Raw genomic sequence first — 15,074 nt, forward strand, 5'->3', positions numbered from 1 at the left:
GCTCTTAATTGGCTATCGGAGTAAAGACGAGATTTGTGGGTATTATCCATTCGACTCTTCATGATGCAGACGCATATGCAAAACCACAGGGCGCAAGAAGGCATCTGTCAGTGGGCCTCTGGTTCCGCCCCAGGAGCACTGCCGACAAACCACGGAATGGAAGCTCCAAGCAGCCGCGCAGCCGCACAGCCTCCAACTCCCTCCGCTCTCCCTCTCGACGATCTCCAATCACTCCGCGGCTCGTGCTCCTTCCCAGGTTTGGTGCGTTCATAGTCTATCTCTCGGGCGCCAGGGGATATTTCCGCCATTCTGTCATTCCAGCCTTGCACTAAGATTAGGCACCGCCTTCCACCCACCTACTGAGTACGGTTCCGCCAGTTCGCTTTCAACCCCATCCAACGATTCTTGGACACAACTTGAACTCCAAGCGTCCTCCGCCCGGCGCGTACCTTGCTATCGATATCTTGACTCGCGCGCGTATGAAGAGATGAGCATTCGGACACACCGCTGATGAGCTCCACGATCGAGGGCCGCGATGACTGGGCCCGAGAGGACGACCTCGACTTGGGACAGGCCGAGGACGAACACCTTCCGGCGGCGGCAAGCAATGGCGTTATTGAGGATGGCATTCCTCCGGAGGACTTGAAGGATGGCTCAATTGCACATATAGAGGAGGATATCCCCGATCTGGCCAGCCAGAATCATGTTTCGGGGAAAGCTGGCACCGTCCCCGATCAAGTCGACTCGGATGAAGTTCCTTCGTCGCCGTCGACCCCGAAGGCCCGTCTCGCGCAGATGGGCTCGCCTGATGACGCTGATGATATTGGTTCCAATCCGGATGATACACCGTCGTTGCGGGTGAGTAGTAGTCAGGTCGTTTCTTAATCGGAGGACTAAGCTAATTTCTTAAATGTAATAGGGATCTATTCAATCGTCGCCAAGTAGTAGTGCGCTCGCATTTCGTGGCTCCTCCCCTCGACCCGGTCCCAGCCCATCGCATCGTCCCTTTGACCTTCGGTTCCAGTCGAGGTTGTCCTCATCGCCCGGTAGCATTCGGCCGTCATCACCCTTCCTTACACAAATACACTCGCGGAAGTCCTCCCTGACAAGCCGTTTATCACCGGCCACCTTTGACTCTGACCCTGATGTACCCCAGGATCCTTGGGAGGTTGTGCGCTGGACAAAACTAAGAAAGATAACTGGACAAGCATTCTCGGAGGTCGGCAAGCGGAATTTTGGGTCTCCTACGTGCATGGTAGTCTCTACCTCTATTGTTATTGGGACCTCAAGAGGGATTGTCTTGGTGTTTGATTACCAACAGAACTTAAAGGGTGTTATTGGACAGGGAACAAACGGTATGACATGAATAAAATGCTGGGAATACCGTCGGGATTGTGCTGACTATAATTCCCTACGTTTAGCTGTAGAATGCGGAGCGATCCAGTCACTGGCGCTGTCTGCGGATCATTCGACTGTCGCCGCGGGCCATGTTTCGGGGGATATATTCACCTGGGAGATATTGAGGCCTGCGCGGCCTTTCCTTCACATCCAGCCCATACCTGTGAACCAGGTTGAGATACGGGCATCTGACGGCCACATTGCCGGGTCGGCGGTAATACACTTGGGATTTCTAGGGACGAGGCGCACCGCACTGGTTTCAGCTGACAAGCGAGGAATGGCTTTTTCCCATTTAGCGACTCGCGGCATGGGTGCAGTCGGCCGGACGGTGAAAACAACAAGGGTACTAGGTCGCTATCCCCAACCAACGTTAGAGATCAGTAAACCGCGGAAGCCAAGTTCTGTACTCGCATTTTCGCCTCTTCCCTTGGGAAATGTCGAGCAGCCGACGGATTCTCTTGGCTTGGTTGCCATGCTTACGCCGTATCTCCTGGTTATAGTTTCTACAACGCCGGTAGCGCAGACTCAGCACAAATCGCCGCGCCCGAAAGAGGTCGCCGCCCATGGAGCGATGACGGGTGCTCTTGCATGGTTCCCAGCCATCAGACTGAAGGGGAAAGATTCGCAAATCTCCAAGACGAAACTCGTTTATTGCTGGTCAAACGTGCTGACCGTATTGGATGTTCTTGAGGTGGAGGATGAAACATCATCCAAGGACCGCCCTCCCAGTTTAGAATTCCGACCGCGATGCAGATGGAGGGCAGATGAAGCTATTGTGGCCGTTCAGTGGTTGAGTCGTTCAGTGTTGGCAGTTCTTACCATCACGCAGCAATTACTCATTGTAGAAGACCATACAATGCGCGTGACCAATGCTGTTGATCTTCTCAACCGACATATCTACCATGTTGACCTGTTCTCAGCTCAGCTCCACTCGCTAGTTGAGCAGTTGAATGAAGAGGATACCTCCATGCATGGAGTTGTGGCCGACGCTTTTTATATGAGCTTCCGCTCCTACAAGGGGCGATTATTTATGCTCGGCTATAACGAACTCCTAATTGGTAGCCTCTCAAACTGGGCAGACAGGCTGCTTGCGATCATGGAGGCTGGCGATTTTATCGGAGCCCTTCGCCAAGCTACTGCCTATTATAGCGGAAATTCGGAGAAGCTTACTGTCGGACTTCCGGATGAAGATTCTTTAAGACAACCTATTGTGAGGGAAAAGCTCCTTGAAATGATGTCTGCTTCATTGAAGTATGCCTTTGGGCGCAACGCGGAGGCACCCAATGACCGACTCGAGCGTCAACAGTTGGAAGAACTAGCTGAAGTATCTATTAACGCCTGTGTCTGCATGGCCGACGAGGAGTTCATGTGGGGTGAGGTCTTCAATTGGTATGAGGAGAATGAATCCGAGGGAGCCTTCCTCGACGCGTTAGAACCGTTTATTGTTGAGGGGACAGTGCTATCTCTGCCCCCAACTGCTGTTAAAGCCTTGATCAAGCACTTTGGCGTTACTCATACACCCAGCCAACTGGAAGAGATCATTTGTCTGCTTGACACTAGCACGATGGATATTGACCAGGTGACCACACTTTGCAAGCAACACAATCTCTACGATGCATTCATACACGTCTGGAATAAATGTCTAGAGGATTACGTCGGACCGCTGCAGGAGCTAATCGGTCTCATTCCTTCCCAGCATTCTATGACCAATGGCGATTCGGCTGATGAGCTCGAACGCTACACGAATGCGATGAAAATATTTCCATACCTTTCTTTCATTCTCACATCCCGTTCATACCCGACAGGCAACGATATGGACGATGTCGAAGCCTCTCGAGCAAAGAGCACATTGTACAACTATCTGTTCTCTGGAACGTACGAAAACTTCTCGCCACTTGAGGTACTATTGAAATTCGACACGTCTAGCTTCATGAGTATGTTGAACGAAGCGTTTGAGGATAGCTTTTTGAATGAACAGGATCCAGATGGGGTTCCTCATCATGGGGTTTCTATCAATCGACAGTATCTGATTAGCGTTCTTCTTCAAACTATGACTGCGACTGCTTTTGAGACCTCCGACACGATCTACCTGGATATGTTCATTGCTCGGAATATTCCCAAATACCCGCAATACATACTGCTCTCTGGTACCACTCTGCATCAAATTCTCGAGCGCCTGTGCCTATATCCAAATGATGAAATGGTGGAAGACTGCGAGTTGAGCGCAGAGTATCTTTTGTCTTTCTACCATCCGCCAAACATCCAGCAGATGATCCCACTCTTCCGAGATGCACGATTTTTCAGGATCCTCAAGTCCACTTATCGATCTGAGAAACAGTTCCCAGAGCTCGTCCTCACATACTTGGAAGATCCGAATGAGCGAGTTAAAATATTTACCTGTCTTCAAGACTGCCTTCGCCCTGGTTCTAACCTGGGCAAGAAGCAAAGGCAGGCTGTCATTGACGTGGTTGAGGCCAATGCCCTCGATATCGCTGCGATAGACGTTCGCATGGCGGCGCAAACTATGCGAGATTTCGCGCCAGAGACCCATGCGACGTTTATCAAGGCATTGCAAAACACCAGTTACAGCCAGTATCAATATCTGGATGTCATTGTCGAGCAACGATCATTGCGCTCGCTGGAAAACCACCAGTTACGACCGGTTGAAAACTGGATGGTTGAGCGTTACGTACAACTGCTCTGCAGGCACGATCCCACCCAGGTAGCCAACTTCGTGGACACGCTCAGGGAGGGAGACATAAGACTTGAGGAACTGCTTCCCTCTATGGAGGAAAGTGGGGTGGTGGACGCTGCTGTCATTCTCCTGGCTAGACAGGGTCAAGTGAGAGGGGCAATGGACCGTCTCATCGCGCATCTGAAGACGCTTGAGTCGGGGCTGGTGGGGATTCTACGGAGCTTGCAGGATGCTCCAGACTCGGCCACTACGGCCGAAGCAATTGAAGATCTTCTAGAATCCCTGAACAAATACGCGAAGGTTGGAACGTGGCTTTGCCAAGGCCAAAGCAAAACGGCCAAAAATTCGCGTAGCATCGAGCGGAACGGTGGGGGCAAGAATGCCTTGCAGCAGCCACTGTCCTTTGACGAGGAGCTTTGGCTCGACTTGCTCGAAGGTGTTGTTCGTATTGCCAGTAGCGTCTTTGCGCAGATTCAGCGCGGCCCGGCGAATGGGGAAGTGACAACAATTACAACTTCGACTTCCCCCCTGGGTGCCAACGCTGCTCAGCTCGTCTCATCGTTTCGAACCCTGGTGCAGCAAGTCTTTACCATACTACTTTCGAGCACAGTTCGAACTAGCGGCCCAGGCCCGGCAACTGGCGAACGCAACGATGTCACATTCCTTCGTATCTTACGCGCCTTCCTAACTAGGGCAGCGCGTTGGTCTCCATCACTTCTTGAGTTACGAGCTGTCCTTGCGTCCGTGTTCTCGGCCTACACCTATGAGAAATCAATGCTATCCCTAGCCAACGGAATGCTAGATCGCGATCTGTTTGTCCATGTCGATGAGGTGACACAATTACGCCAAAGGGGATGGCGGCCTCGTGGCCAAGTGTGCGAAATCTGCCGGCAGCGTATCTGGGGTCCCGGAGTCGGTGCTCAGCAATGGCATGCTTGGGAGACACGTCAAACCGATTTGAAACAGCACCGCCTCGCGCGACAGTTAGAAGGTCGGGTTGACCCGTCGTCAGCTCGAGGAAAAGGGAAAGCTGCAGTAGTCTCCTCCCCTGCCAGTCCGCCGTTGCACCACCTTGATGAGCACATGGACCGGGCCACGAGCAGTTCTGCAACGAATCTTCATGAAGAGGGGGCTGGGGTGACCCCGGGACCGGTGGTTGTCTTCTCCTGCCGACACCTCTACCATCGCCAGTGTCTGCTGGATATCGGTCAGTCACGCCCAGCACGACAAAAACAACATCACGGTGAATGGGAGATGTTGATCTGTCCTGTTTGTCCTGTACATAGCGACCAAGCATAAGCGTTTTGCGTGTTGACTTTGAGCCGATATGAATTTCTTTTTTATGTTACATTACCACTGTCACCCCTATTGCTAGTATAGTCCACTTAGGCGTTATCCATCTACTCCGTACTGTCGGCATTGCCGGAAGTCTCCCCCCTGTGATAATCGATGATCTGGAAGTCTAGAGTGGCTCCGGAGAATTAAGGATCTCATGCCCGAGCCCTAAACCTTTTGGCCCCCAACCCAAGGTGTCTAGACCCTAGAACCGCAGAGAGAAATATTTCTGGGCAGGATCCGATGATGAGAAACGCCGGCGCCGGGACAGCCAGAGGAAGCGGAATAGTCACGATGGCGCAGGCGATCAGCAGGCCGAATCAGGCACCCAGGCCGCTTGCCGTCGTGATCGAGCGAAAGCTTGACTCTTCGACATTCTTCCGCTCGCCCTCCTCTCATCTCCCGCACCACCAATCACCGCCCCAGTGTGTCTTTCTCTCCAGTCACATTCGAAGATCTGCAGATGCCCTAATCATCCGATTTCCCCATGGTTACATAGTCGACTCGGCACACCCACTCCGTGATCCCCCTGCAAGATGCTAGCGATTCAGACAAAGTAACCTGGCACGGGGTTGTGACTGGCGCTAAGGAAAGGACCAAAGGAGGGAGAAGCGCTAAACCGATATCCATGAGTGAGTGAATCGCCTTGGCCTGAAACGTGCGCTTCCCCCGTGCTGATTTCAGGCAGTTTAGAGTCGATCCTTGGCGCCGTCCGGCTTGGGTGACAACGCTCATTGGAAGCTGCGATTTACCGTCATGGGTCGACCCGGTGTTCCTGAGGCCCTTGTTGTCACATCCCTCTGGACAAATGTGCCCTTCATAGAGCCGATAGTGCTCTGCTTCACGGACATATGCCCCGAGACCGCCTTCGCGCGGCTTGTGGCCCCTTCACCCCCATGCTTGCAATCTAGGTTTCGTCCAATCCGGTTGCGGCTTGGGGAATTCCACTCGAATATGCAGTCGGCATGCCAACAATTAGGCTTTGGCCCGGGGTCCAGTCCCAAGACCGGGTCCGGTGCCTGAATCGTGGTCGATGATACCTCTATGGTTTTGTCTATGCCGCTTTCTTTCAACCGGGGGGCTTGCAAACTGGTGTATATAAGCTCTGAAAGCGCTCTGCTGGTCATGGCCTATCTTCATCCATTCATCCGTCTTCAGCTCGTCCGAAGAGTAAAAGCTTTGTGCTGCCACTCCTTATATTGCCTATCTTCACACTCCTTTTTCCAGCTTGCATCACTTTGGCTGCAACTAGTTTGCCTTTACCGTTTATCCATACATTGCTTGTATTTCTAAAATGCGCCTTACCTCTACCTTGCTCCCAGTCGTGGCCCTAGCAGCTGAGCTCGCTAGTGCTGCCTATGTACTCCAGGACGACTATACTCCTGATGTGTTTTTTGACAAGTTTGATTTCTTTACCGACAGTGACCCGACCAATGGTCATGTCAAATACGTGGATCGAGACACTGCGCAGAGCGGAGAGTTGATCTCTACCGGCTCATCGGTTCATATGGGTGTAGACCACACCAATAACGCCCCCGATGGACGCCAGAGTGTGCGTCTATCAAGCACCCAGACCTACCACCATGGCCTCTTCATCCTCGATCTAGGCCACATGCCCACTGGCTGCGGTACCTGGCCCGCTTTGTAAGACACTTGGCCCTCCACGCCTAAAACACTTTGCAGATACTGACTGTCATTTAGCTGGCTTCTTGGACCCGACTGGCCCAATGGCGGCGAGGTTGACATCATCGAGGGCGTCAACGACGCCACCAAAAACCAAATGGCCCTGCACACCAGCGATGGCTGCAACATTGACGACTCTGGCTTCTCAGGAAGCCTCCTCACCTCCAACTGCTTCGTCAACGCGGAGGGCCAGGATACCAACGCCGGCTGCGGCATCCAGTCCGATAGCACCGAATCCTACGGGGCCGGTTTCAACTCTGGCAGCGGCGGCGTATACGCAACAGAATGGACCGGGGACGCAATCTCAATCTGGTTCTTCCCTCGCTCCTCCGTCCCCGAAGACATTGGGTCTGGAAACCCAGACCCGTCTTCCTGGGGAACACCCGCGGGAAGATTCGCAGGCGGCTGCGACATAGAGTCCCACTTCGGGGACATGCAGATTATTTTCGACATCACCTTCTGTGGTGACTGGGCCGGCGCCGTTTGGGGGAGCGGTACCTGCTCGGCTAACAACGGCGGGAGCTGCGAGGACTTTGTCTCGAATAACCCGGCCGCGTTTGAGGAGGCGTACTGGGATATCAACTCCCTGAAGGTCTACCAGGACGGAGCTGCGTCGAAGCGCGGTGTTGAGGAGGTGGAGCGCCCCAAGGCCCGCGGGTTCCCGCGTAAGTCATTGAGGGCTCGGGCTGGAACCCTCTGAAATTCTGAAATTCTGAAATCCTGTGATTGGTGACACTTTCGCTTCTTCTTCTTTTTTTTTTTTTTTTTTTTCTGCAAGGTATGTATGGCTTGCATGCATACTTAGGAGATATTATATACCCCGTTGGCTTGTAGTTGAGATTGTTTGCATTGGTCTTGATCTGATTTGGCTTTCTATGTTGAATATACTTCCTCCATGCTGTATATAGTTGGCTCGGGGAGTGGGGCTGCGAGTTCATGTACATAGTCACGGCTCAATGATCCTACACAATGTGCTTGAACAAAAGTTGGAAACCTATCATCCTATTAAAATTTAAACGGTGCCCAAAGAAAGTATATTCGTTATCCTCCCGACAGCTCTACACCGTAGAGACCGCTCCATTTACAACGGTAATTCACCCATTAGCCGCCCAAGTCCATCATCCTCCACTTATGTAAAACATGTCTGAGGCGGGAAGGTGCGACTGCTGCCGGGCCGCCCACCCACATATCACATCAGGATAGGCAGGAGCTTCCAGCGGTCCCGGCGAGATCCATATGGCGGCAATAACAAGCCACATTGTATATACTAGCGAGGTGGTAAGAAAAGGGCCTTTCCTCTTACGGAGGGATTGGGTAACCAGTCGTGCCTTCCTAGAATGCTAACACCAATTTTAGTCCGGGAAGGTGCGAGGGAGTCGGTTGTTCTTTCCTACCAAAACGCAGTTGTGGTAAACTGGAGAGGAGACTGTGGCTGGCAGGAGTTAAAGGAAGGAGGGAGCGACTGATGACCAGGTAGCTTGTTAATCTGCTGAAGAGGGAGTTCGCAAGTGAACTCGAGTCGTCTTATACGCATTACTAGTATAGTGAGTCGCCAAGGCAAGAGCTTCAAAAGTCAGCACCTATCATAAACCTAAGTGGTGGAAATATTCGCTATGAAGCTAAGGTAAATCAGGACTACGCAGATAGATACCGATCAGACCAGGGGACAAAAGACAGATCCGTTGATTTAGGAGGCCGTTGCCATTGACAGCATATGCGCACTTCTAACTAATGAACAATACCCAGTCCCCAGGCCATATGCCCAGTTCCCTTATTGGTTCACTGCCTTTTGACGTCAAAACAAGCGCAACCTTCAGTTTACTCCCTGGAAGAGAGTGACCTTGCCAAATTCTAGTCCGGGATCATGATGGACCTGAGTAGAAGCAGAGGCCGGTAACTCTTTCTAGTAAAGGTAGCACGTAGTCTACTGAAAGAGGTTTGGGCGGACGCTTGCTGTCCAACCATCCGAGAACCTGACTTCACCTTCAATCATGGGGTATGCGCCTTGTTTCTTGCACTCATCGACAATCAACTGCGCAGCATCGGCAACCACGCTGTACGACGATAGGGTTAAGCTATCCCTTCCAGTCTGTAGTTATAAACCAAGTTAGTCAGTTAGGAATTTGTTATTTTCTGGGTAAAGCAAAATTAGAATAGTAGATTCAACATACCCGGTTGCACACCCATATAGCAGAATGTTTGACACGGCCCTCCACCGGTACGTCACAGAGACCAAATGTCGACGTGCCCTCTTTGATCACGACTTGGCCTCCTTTGGCACGCAATGCTCGCATTCCTGCCTGGACATCCACGAGGTGTGGACTGTGGTCGTTGGCCCTGCATATAACCTCTTCATGGCTGGGAAGGGCCGCTCTGGCTTTGGCTCTGGCCTCTTTGATATCCGAATTTGCGGCGACTGAGAGGTCCAGGTCCTGGCTATCGATTTCGAGTGAGGTAATGTCGAAGCTGGCGGTAGGAGCCTAGAAGGTATTACTTTTGTTAAGTCAAGTTTGGGTAGATAAGTAAGATAAGTAAGTACATACAGCCATGGCCACCTGCATGAGGGCAAGCAGAGCCACGAAAACGGTATAGAAAGGTCGGAACATGGTCGAAGTTAGGAGAGCTTTTTCAAAAGATGAGGGTGTCTCGAATTGAGTTGAATGAAGCGGTAAAAGTTTCCACGGGTCTGCGAGATCTGAGAGATGATTGCGGATCTCAAGGAGCGCAGCGGGCCAAAGGGGGGTTTTTATGCCTTAGAAATGCTCCCCAACAAAACAATCAACAGCCTGAGCTGGACAAAAATAGCACAACTGTTGGGTGAAGCCATCAATAACAAGCGCAGATTCAGTGGATCATTACAATCCACCTTCACTACAGAAGGAGCCTGGGCCATTATCCATGCACAGCCAAAACCATAGATACCAGACCCAGGCAATAGACAGTATCTTCTGTGATAACTTTCTTGTTTCCTATTGGGCGCAGTGAACCATGCTGTGTATCGAATGCCAGCCACAACTGGTATGAAATGAATACACTATGCACAGCACCAACAGACACTGGCCAAAAAGCACAGTATACTGTGTAGTTGAATTCTTCAGAAGAATGCCACACTGGGTAAGCTGCACGGGCCCGTCCATATGGACTCCCGTGCATAGGAAGTGAAACCGATTGTTTATTCCGATGATTGGTCTTTTATGTGCGCGATCTGGATGGCTGAAACCCAGGTGATGTTGAAGTATGGGTGACTGTTGCAGGGCAGAGATGAGATGTGTAAGATTTTAAAGAAGGACAGTTCAGAAGCTAGAGAGAGGACCTCAGGAAGTCTCATTGACGGTACAGGCTACAAATATTTGGGATATCTTGGTGTTTCTATTCTAAGAAGCGGCCAATCGGTGATTGACTTACTGTCTGGGTGCTTACGATATAGAGACAGACAGAGTAATGAGTATGAAACATTCAGTACATCATGTCTATCCGAAAACAGAAAGGGGAATGAAAACCCCTGGTTCTTCTGATACACGCTCATGGACCTATTACAGCACCTCAGCAATAATCGGCCATTCATGCTCGTTTTTCCGCATCTTATTACAAAGCACAGACATCAAATTCCACTACACCTTTGGAAAAGGTCTCAAGTTAGCAAATTTCTAGTGATTGTCTTCCAAATTGTCCACTACAAGCAGGATATAGCACGTTCAATTGAGTCTTATATTCCTGGGGCACAGGCAGGAAACCCTAATTTCATAAGGCCCCGGACCAATAGGAGCATTCTGATGTTACCCACATCTCCAGTCCCAGGACATCCGGTCTCGTTCCACAAAGCGGCAACCTCGGAAGTTCGCCTTAGCTTTTCTCTTTGTTGGTTGGTGCGGGCGATCTATATACTAGGTAGATTGATAGATGATGTAGAAGTTTTGGTGTCTCGTCTGATATGCGTGGTAGAATCGGGCCTACTTCCCACGACTCACCGGAGCCAACCCCATCTGAAAGTGGCCTAAGTGAGCTTAAGATAAATCGGATATATCCAGTCTTTGATTTGTTGAGATTAAAAATTATAGGAAGACTGTACGCCAAAGGCTGGTGGTACATTTTCACCAAAGAAGAGAAAGTATGAATCAATCATACTTGGGCGGCAAGAGGCCCAATTCATCATAACTTTTAAAGAAGGATCAAGGGGGGAGCTTGAATCCCAGTAGATCCCGCCGATCATCAGTCAGTCTCCCCCATTCTAGAAGAAGCCTGAAGAAATATATCTCCATGTCTTCCTTTCGCAGAGCCTTTTCAGCCCATTTACGGCCTTCCTCGGCAATCAATACACCTTGAGTGTCATGGCGTTCCATCTCGATCTTCTGTCCGTCAACCGTGGCATCCACGCCAGCAAAATAGGCCATTGTGCTCCATAATCCGTGAAGACGGATGTCGATCGGGACGTAGTGTAGCCACGGCGTAATCCGGGAATCAAACCATTGTCTGAATAAGCCTGTTTTGAAGGGCAGGCTACGGCTCTGCAAGAAGGGAAGGAAGCGGCCGCTGAAGCCGGCACCGTCAGAGTCAAAGAGATAGCGATATTGCCAATGATCTTGGAAGTCGACTCGGCCGCCTGTATGTAGTTCGTCCGTTTGGTCGGCGCAGTCTTTGTCCTGGCACCGAACTACCGGATCCGTGATGCTGACGGACGTGTTTAAACCGAGGACCTGTGTAGGTGCACGGCCGTCAAAGACCTGGTAGGCGTATGTCTTTGGTTCATCTGCAGGGAGAAGAACTGAGACGTGGTTATATGTGTTATTATTGACTACATGCGCGAGGCGCTGTCGCGGCATTCCTTTCCATCTCCCCTCGTGGCTTACGCCTTCTGATGTACTTCCAATCCAGAAGAGAGTGTTCTTCTTATCCGTATATTGATGATCTGGATGCTCATCGGAAGGCGTGTAAGTTATTTTATCAACGTAGTTCCAAGGACTTGGAAATATGATGTCGTTGAAACCCGATGTGGAACTCTGACTGAAAACAGGCACCAATTCCTGCGTGATTTTGAACGAGGCGGGAGAAGTGAGAAGACCATGCAGCGTAGCAAGATCAGGCTGGTGACAGATATCGGATGCGATATCCCAGCCTGTCGGAAATTGGCCTTTCGAATGCGGGCGAATGCATTCCATGCATAAGTGTCGTTTGTCCCAAATTCGCCGTGACCGTGCCTTCGACCCAGGCGGGCAAGCTGGTGCGATATAAGGATCAAATGCTCTGTGGAGTGAACGATCGAGAAACATAGCCTCCGGGGTTTGGTCAGCCGGTTCTATAGGGCCCCAAGTTGCATTCCGTTCCACAGACCACTCGTTCGAAATGTTATCGTCGGGAGGCAACTGCTGCATCCTTGCCCGTTTCCGAAGGTCTTCCACCTTCTCCCATGGTGCTATAACACGGGGCTCATCGTCCAAGTTGAAAGCCAAATCCATGTCGGGGAGGTACTCAGAAAACTTTTCAATTATTTTGCCCGCACTTTGAACCATCCAGGCATGTGTTGGCCGAATACCTTCTTGTACCCTGACGGTGCCATTGCGGATACTCAAAGCGCCGATTCCATTAAAAGGGTTTGTCGCTAACTTTTGAGTCATGGTTCGAATCTCTCCGGGTTCTAAGGCCCGAAACGGCAAAAGGTTCGCGTATATATCATCAAATTCGTCAATCGTAACCGAAGACCTGCTTACGGCATAGTCGTACCACTTATCAAAACCCCTACCAGACCATTAGATTTCGATCCCGCATTGCTAACTAAAGACGGAACTCACGGCGGTGGGTACTGATTATATTTTGTCCGGTATTGCTGAACAGCTTCTGCCAAATTACTGCTCCCCTTGGCTGACTTCAGCCACATGTCATGTTTCTTTCCGGCTTCGTGTATGAGCGACTCTATCGGATGTGTGTGGACCACATTCGATCGTTTGGAGATAAAAAATAGCCCAGTACCGAACATGATAAAGAATACCAATCGTGAAACTAGGTTGAGACGATGTAAGAATAGTGGTTCGTCATCAGATGCTATCCTCGAGAGCAAAAATATTAATCCTCCAAGGCAAATGAAGGAAAGTGCTGGAAGGGCTTGAGACGCGGGTATTTGAGGGAACGACTCTTGCCCATTGAACACTGCCGATATTAGTTCCAAGTAATTCACTATAAATCCTGCCAATATGCAAAGTCCGACCGCACCATAATGCGGGAACTGTCTGCGTCAGTCTGGCTGCAAAGGTATTCGGAAATGAAAGCCTACCAGCTGAGATGCAGACACTATTATGACTGTAATCAATGCAACTTGACTGGATGCACTTCCGAGGTAAAGCGAGGTGACAAATGTGCCAGGTCCGGCAGTACGATTTGAATGGATCGTCCAGGCCCCCCAAAAGAAAGCAACGCCCTGTGGAAAACTACGTTAGACGTATCCGTAAGTGTGTGGTTTGGGTATAACCCACGACAAGACCACACCCCCAGGCTAGTAAGGTCTGCTTCCTCCTCCCATCTCGACAGGCTCCTTCACCAGAAAGCTCGGCTGCGCCTATCAAAACCAGTGTATCAAGGACGAGGCTAATTATCTTGAGCATCCGTTGTCGCGCGTGTTCTCCCGAAATTATAGGACAGATAAATGTGGACTCTCGACCATGATCGAACGATGAGACTAGAAGACCGCTCGCTGCTAAAAGGGCAGCAGTTATGACGTATCGTAGGCGGCTTTGGAGGACGAGAAAACGAACACGACTAGCTATTGTGAGTGGTATGCGAAGCAGGGTATTTGGAAAGTGGTCTGGTCGCGCGCGGCCTTTAGAGGCTCGTTGGTTGCGGCAGAAGTCATAAACTGCGATATATAGCGGAATCAAGTACTATAGTGAATAAATTGTCATTTTCCGTGTCTTCAAATTTAAGGACAATTTTATTCCTCCAGCTGAGGAACTTACAGCATATCCAGGGGGCGCGCATTCGACGTTCTCGGTAATATTGCGATAAAGTGAAAGTCGAGCACAACCGATTCCTGTGACAAGGCCAATCCCTAACCACCACTTCCATGTCCGTTTGTCCTTTGCAGAATCGTCATCGTTACTAACAGGCGAGAGTACTTCAACCGTCGAGTCGTCAAGCTCGGTCAGTGGAATGGTGGAATATTTGTCAGGACGGGATATTGCCGGTATTCGGTGGACGAATCTGTTCAGAATCAAAAGAGAGATCCCAGAAAGAAAGCAGACCAGGGTGGCTGTTTGAAGGGGGTGGTCTATACAACGAGTTAGCACATTGGCCATCAAACGCGGTGACGCATCACGAGTGCAATTACCAAAAGCAAATGTGGTGCTATAGGAAGTAGTGAGGAATGTACAGCTTAATAGGAAAGCCCTGTAGGGTGTGAGCTCGTGGTTTAGAAGGGCAAGAGATACTCCGTGGGCACTGACCCCAGTAAAGCTCGAAGGCCGTTTTCAACGGATAGACGGATCATTTTGGTGCAATTCCGGGCTTTCAACGGAGGAATTCCATTATTGAGACACTATCTACCAGCTGAAATCCGCATTGACGCTGGCGCGTGGAATGTGGGAGGTGTGAATTTTTGGCGGAGGGCAAGCTCGCGACGTGAAGGAGCTAAGATCCCCGGAATTGGAAAGGGTCCGGTGGAGACTGCACACAAGGGGGCGGCATAGGTTGGATTACATTGAGAGTCCAGAACCAAGGCAAAGAATGATACTACTACTCTTCTATTTACGGGTTCCAAGTTTCTGTCGGCGCAGAATCACAAGGATTGCGTCAACGAGATGGAACTTGGAAGTATGTTTGGGTGTGGACCGGGGCCAACGATTGACAGGATGATCACCGGCTAGCGAGCGCTAGCAGCCTTGTTGGCCACTAACATAACGGCCTAAACATCTTTATTCGACGCCAGTGGCTTTATTCAATCTGCACGTCACGACGGGGCTACAATTGCCAATGGAAG

General features: G+C 50.6%; 4 protein-coding genes across 4 annotated transcripts; 2 read left to right on the top strand and 2 right to left on the bottom strand.

The window, feature by feature from the left end:
• Nucleotides 1-510: 510 nt before the first annotated feature.
• ASPSYDRAFT_85836 (CORVET complex membrane-binding subunit VPS8) lies at nucleotides 511-5,392 on the top strand (the record flags this gene model as incomplete). The annotated part of the gene is made up of 3 exons (XM_040851569.1): nucleotides 511-858; nucleotides 920-1,355; nucleotides 1,422-5,392. The coding sequence occupies 3 exons, from the start codon at nucleotides 511-513 to the stop codon at nucleotides 5,390-5,392; spliced, it is 4,755 nt and encodes a 1,584-aa protein (XP_040705946.1).
• A 1,330-nt stretch (nucleotides 5,393-6,722) lies between these two features.
• Nucleotides 6,723-7,811, top strand: ASPSYDRAFT_145617 (glycoside hydrolase family 16 protein; the record flags this gene model as incomplete). The annotated part of the gene is made up of 2 exons (XM_040841542.1): nucleotides 6,723-7,072; nucleotides 7,130-7,811. 2 exons carry the CDS (start codon nucleotides 6,723-6,725, stop codon nucleotides 7,809-7,811), a joined length of 1,032 nt encoding a protein of 343 aa, XP_040705947.1.
• A 1,224-nt stretch (nucleotides 7,812-9,035) lies between these two features.
• ASPSYDRAFT_129046 (uncharacterized protein) lies at nucleotides 9,036-9,717 on the bottom strand (the record flags this gene model as incomplete). Its single annotated transcript, XM_040840516.1, has 3 exons — nucleotides 9,036-9,200; nucleotides 9,283-9,591; nucleotides 9,655-9,717. The coding sequence occupies 3 exons, from the start codon at nucleotides 9,715-9,717 to the stop codon at nucleotides 9,036-9,038; spliced, it is 537 nt and encodes a 178-aa protein (XP_040705948.1).
• A 1,563-nt stretch (nucleotides 9,718-11,280) lies between these two features.
• Nucleotides 11,281-14,585, bottom strand: ASPSYDRAFT_142918 (putative capsular associated protein; the record flags this gene model as incomplete). The annotated part of the gene is made up of 7 exons (XM_040841284.1): nucleotides 11,281-12,844; nucleotides 12,898-13,328; nucleotides 13,377-13,520; nucleotides 13,576-13,980; nucleotides 14,056-14,366; nucleotides 14,427-14,485; nucleotides 14,542-14,585. The coding sequence occupies 7 exons, from the start codon at nucleotides 14,583-14,585 to the stop codon at nucleotides 11,281-11,283; spliced, it is 2,958 nt and encodes a 985-aa protein (XP_040705949.1).
• Nucleotides 14,586-15,074: the final 489 nt, after the last annotated feature.

The sequence above is a fragment of the Aspergillus sydowii genome, assembly GCF_001890705.1.
Source record: "Aspergillus sydowii CBS 593.65 unplaced genomic scaffold ASPSYscaffold_2, whole genome shotgun sequence".
Classification (NCBI taxonomy): domain Eukaryota; kingdom Fungi; phylum Ascomycota; class Eurotiomycetes; order Eurotiales; family Aspergillaceae; genus Aspergillus; species Aspergillus sydowii.